The sequence below is a fragment of the Carassius carassius genome, chromosome 49, assembly GCF_963082965.1.
Source record: "Carassius carassius chromosome 49, fCarCar2.1, whole genome shotgun sequence".
In the NCBI taxonomy this organism is placed as follows: Eukaryota; Metazoa; Chordata; class Actinopteri; order Cypriniformes; family Cyprinidae; genus Carassius; species Carassius carassius.
Window position 1 is genome coordinate 4,987,973 of NC_081803.1, and position 9,644 is coordinate 4,997,616.

Below are 9,644 nucleotides of genomic sequence, written 5' to 3' on the forward strand. Positions count from 1 at the left end.
CAATACTAATTGTCTTATTTTGAAAATATAAAAACTGAAACAACAATTTCTGTTGTTGACATAATAATTTTTTTTTCTTTTTCCTGGGTGAAAAAAAGTGCAAAATTCATCACATTGTCATTTTAAAGTTTATTTATGAATAACAAACTGGGAAATTTTATAGAAACTTTAATGGATAACTTAGTCTAATATGTAAACAACATTGCCTTTGATTGTAAAACATCTTACAAGACAAAGATGTTCAAAAAATTGATTTTAATGGTTGAACATATTCTCTATGCCTCAAAACTTGACACACAAACCTCAAGAATGGTGGCTTCCTCAAATGTTAAAAAGTTGGGCTCTTTACATCACAGCACAAAAAATAACTAACAATAATGACAAAACAACAATAAAAAAGTCAGCAAACACCAAAACAACAATCCTATAACAGTACATAAGTTATTCATGCTGCAATGCATGCTGGGAACTCACAAGGCCTTAACATTTCAGCAATATGAAATTATTTGTTCAGACCACTGTGTCTGGGACAACATTTGGATACTCTCATCTGATACTAAGTGCCACTATAATAAGAAGATTTGCATTTTGGATCATAACTCTGGAACCATAAGGGCCATGGTGGAGGAAAAAATCTTGAATCTCATCTTGAAATATTACTATTGTATTATATCTTGAAATATCTACTATTCTAATTCTGTAAGATTCAATATTTAATTAAATATTACAATGTCAATATGAAAGTTATTCTTATGTTTACTTGATAGAAATCAGTGAACGTTTCACAGAACAAAGATATGTGTACCACAACCTGAAGGAGGACACTTCCTATCAATCAGACAGTGGAAGGCATGAAGTAAAACAGGTTTTTCAGCAAAGATCATGTTGTAATTTAGATACATTTGAAGCAGAAACAATTTTAAGTAGGAAGAAGGAAGCAAATCTGTTTCTCTGCCTAGAACTCCCCCAGTGATGCTTAACAGAGTGAGGATGAGAGACAGGTTAAAAGGACAGCTTCTCTGTCCACTCACTACAACACACTCGGAGCTTTGAGTTCAGAACCAGACATCCAGAGATCTGAAACTCAGGTAAGAACCCAGGTGCTTAAAATTTCTCTTTAAATAACTTTCATTTTTTACTCTAAGTTTGCATTGGTGCGATGCTGATTGCAAATGCAAAGAATTAATTTAAAGTAATTAACTGCTCAATTTAACAGACATTTCTCACTCGGAATTGGTTTTTATTGTAAAGGTTTTCCCTATTCTTTTTTCTTGGTCATTAGAAAACAATATAGATTATATATATGTATGTATATATATATATATATATATATATATATATATATATATATATATATATATATATAATTAAATTTATTTTAATTTAATAATTTATACTGCAGCCTTTTTATATGTTCATTGTTAAAAAAATATTTTAAGTAAAAAAAAATCACTTAAATGTAGAACAATTAATGAGACAATTATCATATGCAATTATCAATAAACATGATGTCTTTTATATTCTCACCCTCTAAATGTCTCAATTTGTGTTTCAGAGATGAATCTTCACACTTTTCTTTTTGTGGTGGGTTGCTGTTGTGCCCTTTCATTGGGTGGTAAGTTTACAAATTATTATTGCGATCAAAAATTAACCAACTTGTATTATTATTATTATTATTATTATTATTATTATTATTACAGAAAGTTATTATACAGAAATATATCAATTAGAAATAACGTGTAACAACCTAAACATATTCATTTTAAAATGCCATTCCAACCCACAGCGACCATTAAAAAAACTCCCCACAATTAGGTACAATCACAGAGATAGCAATATATATATTCATATATATATATACATATATGTATATGTGTGTGTGTGTGTGTTAAAATATATATATTATAAATAATTAAATTAAACAATTAAAATATCTTGGTTACAGAGTGATAATGGCCATATTAGCACTATTATTGAAAGAACCCTCATGAACAGAATGAAGAATCATAATTAACGTGTCCAAGCTCATCCCAGAAAGCGAGGTATAGTTCAAAAGAGATTCTATCCCAACTCTGCGACTTCCCCTTCTTCATAGGCATTAGGGCATCCTTCAATTTGTCTAAAGAAACTGGGGAATTCAGAGATGATGCCTCCTCATCAGAAAGGGATGTAAGGGTTAAATCGTTACATAAAGTTTCACTAAAGACCAACTCTGATTTATATAAATTCTGATAAAAATATTCAAATTCTCTATTGCCATAATATTATTTTTTTTTCTCAGAAGTGAGGTACAGTGTAAATATATTTAAAATATGAACTTTAACAAGTTCCTAATTTTAGAAATTGCTCTAAACCAAGTTTAAACAGTTTTTTGAGTAGCATAGTGCATCCTTGCCACAGATAGTTCCATGTTTGCAATGTCCAGGAAAGACCACCAGCATCTTTGCAGATTTGCCATTCCAAATGAACTTAGATGTTAATGTTTGAAGCTTGGAGCAGTAATCCGTGGGTGATGATGATTCTATCATAGAAGAGAAGAAATGAATGCAAGGTTAAACATCCATTTTAATTATAGAAATTTGAGCTTATAGAGATAATGGGATCATTCGCCAACAAGTCAAATCCCTGGCTATATGATTATATATGCCTTGAATATTTTTTAAAGCTATTGTGTGCAAAGGTGAATAAATCTCAACACCTAAATACTTAAAGCTAGATACTATTGGCATACCAGCCCAGAGAATGCAGAGGATGAATTGTTAAAATGCATTAATGCAGATTTATTCCAAATAATTAGAACAATTAGAATGACATAGGTCATGTGATTCCCAGCAATTAACCAACCATTGACTACATATATAGAATCCAGCTGTGCACTATGACTACATAGATCACCTAATATGTCAATGTATTGCTGCATGTTGTATTACTGTGTATTATTATTATTGTATTATCATGTATTATTAATACCATGTCTTAGACTGAAGGAAGTTAATTTATCATTCATCTACACATCTACCCAATTAATTACAGGTTTCACTAAGATTAATTATTACTATCTCATGTTACAATACCCTTTCCTTTTTTAACAGAAGAAGAGAGTCCCGGGAGACCTTTCATTCTAGATTCAATTGAAGAAGCAAAGAAAATAGTGGATGCTGCTTACAAGTATTCTCGTGATGAGTGAGTATACCATTTTTGTAAGGGAAACTTAGCTAAAAGTTACATTTAGATAAATAAGGTAAATTTAGCTCAAAGGGAATAAAGAATTGTATTTATAGGGATGTAAGTGAATCGTCCATGCAACGATCAATTGAACAGGCCATATCTATCAAATCTGCAGTGGATGCTAATATCCAAAGGATTGTGAAAATATCTAGGGTTTTGCAGGTAACCTCAAAACTGTGTAATGGTGTTGATGCTATTGGAATGTCTTAAGCATGTGCCAATGTCTGAAATCACTTTAAGCTTATTGCCTACGGCAGTCATATGATGTCACTGTGTGTACCGGCAAATATATACAAGGGCAGTCACATTAAAAATCCTCAACATCGAAAGAAGGTTGTTTGAAGGAAGACACACAGGCTTGACTGAAGTAAGGCAACATGGTGCAGCATCTTGTTCTCTTTTCAGGGACTCAGGTTATATACAAAACCTAGACATTTCCTTCAAGGGAACGTGACCCCTGTGTTAATGCCCAATTACCCAAAGGATCTGAGCTAAGGGGTTATCAAACAGATTCACACCAAATGACCAAGAGCTTTAGCACCTAGAGGTGTGGAATGTTTTCCAGCTCAGATGCCATTTAATACTTACCAGATAGGGATGCTCCTGCAACCAGACTGGTCCTACAATCTAATCTATTATTTTATCTTTGTCACAGATGGGGAATCACCCCTTTCTGTCTTAACTCGTAATTTTTTCTGTAATTTTCTTCCCACTTCCAGGAGTCTAGCAAGGGTGCGCAGAGATGTCATCAAGCCTTCAGACAAGCTACGTCTACTGAAACAGCCAGCTCGAAAGACACGAGAGGCTGTTAGAGCCGCAGACTACCTGGTGCAGACACTCAGTCTGATCAGTGAGAAAGCCCATCATGTACACAAGAGGTCCATCAATGCTACAAGTATGAAGATATCATGCTACAAAACTTGCAAAGCCCAGATCAGATCTATCACTGTCTGATGTTTTATGATCAATGTTTTATGACTGTCAATATGTGTTTTCTCCTAGACCTGCTTACTCAAGATGAGCTTAACACCATTAGACGTCTGACAGGCTGTACAGCTCAAACCCAGACCCCATCTTGTAGGACCACACCCCTCATAAACAAATATCGAACTATCACCAATGTCTGCAACAACTGGTCAGTCTTTCACAAATTTTTACTCCTTAACACAATCTAAACACTCTTACTCTTAACAACTAAATTTATAATTCCCAGGAAGAACCCACTCCTTGGTGCATCCAACACTGCTTTTACCCGCTGGTTGCCTGCTCAATATGAAGATGGCATCTCCCAGCCCAAAGGGTGGGATCACAACAGATTGCTCAATGGTGCAATTCTGCCCCTGGTATGATGGAGATAGCTTTGAATATTTGCTTGATAATCATTGAGGTCACCAATCAATTAACAGTGTCTTAATTCTGTCTTTCTCATTGATTCCAGGTCAGATTGGTTTCAAATCGTATTCTAAGCACTGCAGATGCTGACATAGAGAGTGACCGTGAATTTACCTTCATGCTAACCATCTTTGGCCAATGGGTTGACCATGATCTGACTTTTACACCTACCTCACCGAGCATTAGATCCTTCAGCAGTGGCATCAACTGTGATCAGAGCTGTGAGCGCTCTGAACCCTGCTTCCCAATTCCGGTCTGTCAAGAATTATCCCTCTGTCAAGGATTGTCCTACTCTTGTTTTCACAACAGTCTTTAATGTTATATTTCATGTTTAAACACAGGCCCCTCCAGGAGATCAACGCCTAAGTCCTGACACCTGTCTGCCTTTTTTCCGCTCGTCTCCGGCCTGTGGTTCTGGGAACACTGCCTATATCTTTGGTGGGAACCCCAATGTTCGGGAACAGATCAATGCTCTAACAGCTTTCCTAGATGGTGGCCAGGTTTATGGGTCTGAGGATGGACTAGCAAAGGAACTTCGAGACCTGACCAATGATGGAGGTCTTCTACGTGTCAATGATCAGTTCCTTGACAATGGACGAGAGCACCTGCCCTTCACCAATGTAGAAAGCAAAATGTGTGCCACACGTCAGAAAACCCTTAATGACACAACCTTAACAGAGGTGCCTTGTTTCATTGCAGGTGAGTAAATCTTCTGCCTTCATAATAAAATGATCAAGCATATACCTAGTCATCAGATTTAAATCATGCAACAATAATGTATGGCACAGGGTGATTATTTGCTTAACTCCATTGAAGCAATGCTAATGACCTCTCAATGTGTGCAGGAGATGTTCGTGTTGTCGAGAACATTGCCCTTACCTCAATACACACACTTTTCTTGAGGGAGCACAATAGATTGGCTCGTGCCCTCCATGTGCTGAATCCTACCTGGAGTAGTGAAACCCTCTATCAAGAGGCAAGAAAAATTATGGGAGCCTACAACCAGGTAAAAACAATTAATTGAAAGCGCATAAAGCACAAGCAATTAAATGTGGAGTACAACATATATGCATGATCAGCCTCTCCTTTCTATTTTAGATCTTGGTGGTTAATGAATACTTGTCACATATTGTGGGTCCTGATGCTTACAATAGAAACATTGGACAATATCCAGGTTACAATGAGAGTGTGGACCCTACCATTGCGAATGTCTTTGCCACTGCAGCTTTCCGTTTTGCCCACCTGGCCATCCAACCCATCATATTACGTCTTGATGAAAATTACCAGAACCATCCTCAGTTTCCAAGTGTGCCTCTTTTCGAGGCCTTCTTTTCTCCTTGGAGAGTTATCTTTGAGGGTGGGTTTGTGAGGCATATTACAACATAACTTCTGAGTCCTAAATCTGCCACAACTGTCCTCTTTCAATCATATTTTTCTTCTGCATTACTTTTTGCTTAGGGGGCATCGATCCTCTGCTCCGTGGACTGATTGGTCGGCCAGCAAAACTGAATACACAGGACCATATGATGGTGAATGCTCTTAGAGAAAGGCTGTTTGCCTTTACATCCCACATTGCTTTGGACTTGGCTTCCCTCAACATGCAAAGAAGCCGTGACCACGGTATACCAGGTAAATATTCTGAACTCAAATGTAGAACATTAACACCAAGTCTTGAAACCCTTTAAACCCAAAGACATGAAGCCAACTACATGTTACAGTAGATTTTTGAGAGAATACTTACTGGATAGCATTCTGTTGTTCTTTTCAAGGCTATAATGCATGGCGTCGGTTCTGTGGACTCTCTGCCCCTAAAAATGAGCAAGAATTGGGTGTGGTGATGAACAACACAGAATTGGCTCGCAGGTTGATTGAGCTTTATGGCACACCTGAGAATATAGACATTTGGTTGGGAGGTATCGCTGAACCTTTTGTTCCTGGTGGTCGTGTCGGTCCTCTTTTTGCCTGCCTCATCTCTACACAGTTCAAACGCATCCGCCAGGGGGACAGGTAAAGATCTCTGTTTATTTAGTTCAGGGGTGTCCACGCTTTTACCTGGTGGGCCACTAACCTGCAGAGTTCAGCTCCAATCTTTGGTCAGGTTAGAACTATACTCTGCAGGACTAAGGTCCAGGAGCAGGATTGGACACACCTGATTTATTCTATAAGGCTAGTATCTGTTTGAGAGGTGTTAATGCAAAATGTCACGGTGTGTCCAGGTTATGGTGGGAGAACCATGGAGTGTTCACCACAAAACAAAAAGAATCACTGGCCTCTGTGTCGCTAGCCCGCATTATCTGTGACAACACCGGAATCCGCAGAGTTCCCTACGATCCTTTCCGCTTCACCAGTCCTGCCGATTTTATCAACTGTGAGGATATCCCAGCCTTTGACCTCACCCCTTGGATTGAAACTGGTAAGGCACCAGAGCAAAAGAGCTATTTAATGCATATGTGCTACATGATCATACTGTACATAAATCTTCTTCCTCTGAATGCAATTTTCTGCCTAAGCTTCTTACTACTGTTATATGTACTTGTAGAGTACCTAATTTTGATAGTATAGGCATATATCCAATATTGTCAGATGTGGTCTCGGTGGTTTGGTTCAGCTGTATTGGTGTTTGACCTTACAGGTAATGGTGGCAATTAAAACACTGGAAATGTTTGTTTTTTTCCTAATTGTAGGCAAATAGAGAAAGCAATTTAAAAGCTTTAATTTAACTTAAAATGTCAATTCCTGACAAAACCTCTAAACTGGACATAGCTTCTTTGTTGTACACTGGATTGGCAGCACCGGAACTGCACCAAACCTTTAGTCCTGCTGTCTTACTTTTGCTTGCTTCAAGGGAGTTTGCTTGGGTTTCGGGCATCATTCACATTTAAAAATGTGATTCCAAACAGTTTAGCTTATAGTTCAAACATATAACATCTATTAATTTCCCCTCAGATACAGACCTCTTCCAAGGACCTCGGGGAGCCAGAGGACCTCCGGGGAAACCTGGTAAGCCAATCATACATCAAAAATTCCCTCTAGATCTAGCATAGATTTAACACAAAGCAAAACGCACTTGTTTTTTATTAATATTATTATTTAAGCCACATAACATAACTAATCAATGGAGCAAAAATGACAACTTTACAGCAAAAAGTAATGTATTAAGAATTTTATCAAAAACACTTAACAATAATTTTAAATTTTCTCAAATATGTAATTTTTCCAGGCTCACAAGGTGTAGCAGGTCCCCGTGGACCTCCAGGACCTCCCATTAATACCACAGGACAACAGTCTGCCTTCTTTGCTTCTGTTGGCACCATCCTTCCTGTCACTGCTAAGGTTGTTGTGTTCAGTCAGGTCCTTTACAATGGACAGAACCATTATAACCAAACATCAGGACAGTTCGTTTGCCAGATTCCTGGTGTATATGAATTTCAGTTCTCATGCATAGGAACTAAGACTTTGGCCAATGTGACCTTAAAGAAAAATGATGCTGTACAGCTAACTGCTGAAACAATCAACATATCAACTGCACGATCATTTGCTGAAGGGAACGTGGTGCTGAACTTGCAGACAGGAGACAGTGTGTGGATAGAGGTTTCTAAGGGTGCTAATGGTATAAGCAAATCCAGCTATTTCTCTGGCCATATTCTTTTCCCTGTTTAAGGAAACTATTACTTTTAAGGCATTGCCTTTAACCTTTCACAGACCTTTTTGTGCTGGTGTTTTATTATTAAGAGATGACAACATTAGCTATGAAAATTTAAAGCTTCAGTTGTGTTTTAAAATTCACAGCTTTACCTAAATTATTCATCATTTAGTAACAGTGATATAATTACTCATTCACTTATAAGTTTCGACTTGTAGTTTATTATGTATTGTATGTCGATATTTGTTGTTTTGATTTTATGGCCAGTTTGCAACCAAAATATTGTAGTCCATTTTGTGACAGTACTTTATGCGTATGCTTTTAGCAAAGTTAATAAATGTTATATTTACAGTCAGTTGATTATCTGCCTTGTTCTACTTAAATGTTGTGTGTGAAAAGACTAAGCAGGTAATTGAGCCATGATTATTTAGTTTCTCAATGGATCTCTCTGCACTGTTTTAGTTGTCAGGTCATTGAAAACAGTCAGCATGTCTATGCATTGGTTCTGATCTGGCGTTGCACTTTTTTTTTATCCATAGCTGATAAATCAGCCCCTTCAGGATTTTGCTTTTTTTTATTTATAAAAAAATTATTATATATAATTAGGAGATCACACTTATCATTCTTAAATATTATGTTAGTTCACAATAGTCATACATGACACAAAGAAAAAATTAAGTGCATAAAGTTGATTATTTTGAACAGAAACAAGTCACAACAGGAAACACAAGTACAACATAAAGTTATAGATACAAACCTGTTTTTCTCCTGTTAACAAACGTTGGTTTTTGCGAGACTAGCATATTCTCAATGACTTACATCATATGAACAACTTCCCCTAGGACAGTTAGCGCAAGCTACAGATAAATGGTTATAACTTTTTAAATATCAATATGTTTCTTACAAAACTGCATCGATTCACTACAGATAGCCTTTATTTCATTTTTGGGTGAAATATCCCTTTAAAACACATTGAATTTGTTAATTTGTGTGGTAGGAGGGACTGAGTGTCTGTATATATCATTTGACTTAAATTTAGCTGTTTTATTTTGGTAATATCAGTCATTCTGATATACACTCTGATACACATTAACAATAATTTTGGATAAATATAATGTATTTTAATGGAAAATGATGTGAGTGGTGCTGAGGTGCCCAGAGTGAGGGTCCGTGGACACTCATAGAAAACAATGGATGTGTAACGAATTAAACCTTCATAATCATCGGGAAGAAGGAGGCCGGAACCGGCGGACAATCAAATATAAACTTTAATTCCAAAATAAAGACAAAACAGCGCGTCAGCCCCTCACGGACGACTGACGCGCACAAATAAAAATCAAAACACAAACTAAAACCCAGGCCTGGTCCTCTCTCGTCCTTC

General features: G+C 36.9%; 1 protein-coding gene across 2 annotated transcripts; it reads left to right on the top strand.

Moving 5' to 3' along the window:
• Positions 1–1,066: 1,066 nt before the first annotated feature.
• On the top strand, positions 1,067–8,692 carry LOC132132959 (eosinophil peroxidase-like). Of its 2 annotated transcripts, XM_059545586.1 has the most exons (15): positions 1,067–1,088; positions 1,556–1,615; positions 3,093–3,183; positions 3,948–4,123; positions 4,231–4,363; positions 4,442–4,571; positions 4,667–4,873; positions 4,962–5,319; positions 5,466–5,626; positions 5,719–5,977; positions 6,079–6,249; positions 6,390–6,627; positions 6,837–7,033; positions 7,567–7,620; positions 7,841–8,692. In XM_059545586.1, exons 2-15 carry the CDS (start codon positions 1,558–1,560, stop codon positions 8,278–8,280), a joined length of 2,673 nt encoding a protein of 890 aa, XP_059401569.1. In that variant the 5' UTR covers positions 1,067–1,088; positions 1,556–1,557; the 3' UTR covers positions 8,281–8,692. The 2 variants fall into 2 exon arrangements, with proteins under 2 accessions (XP_059401569.1, XP_059401568.1); XM_059545585.1 differs by lacking the exon at positions 1,067–1,088 and having other exon boundaries at positions 3,090–3,183.
• The last annotated feature ends 952 nt before the right edge of the window (positions 8,693–9,644 follow it).

Excerpts from the sequence above, each read along its gene's own strand:
- LOC132132959 (XM_059545585.1), top strand. The coding sequence starts at position 1,558 with ATGAATCTTCACACTTTTCTTTTTGTGGTGGGTTGCTGTTGTGCCCTT. Across the intron at positions 4,364-4,441 it reads ACCAATGTCTGCAACAACTG|GAAGAACCCACTCCTTGGTG; the intron begins GTCAGTCTTTCA and ends TATAATTCCCAG. Across the intron at positions 5,627-5,718 it reads TTATGGGAGCCTACAACCAG|ATCTTGGTGGTTAATGAATA; the intron begins GTAAAAACAATT and ends TTTCTATTTTAG.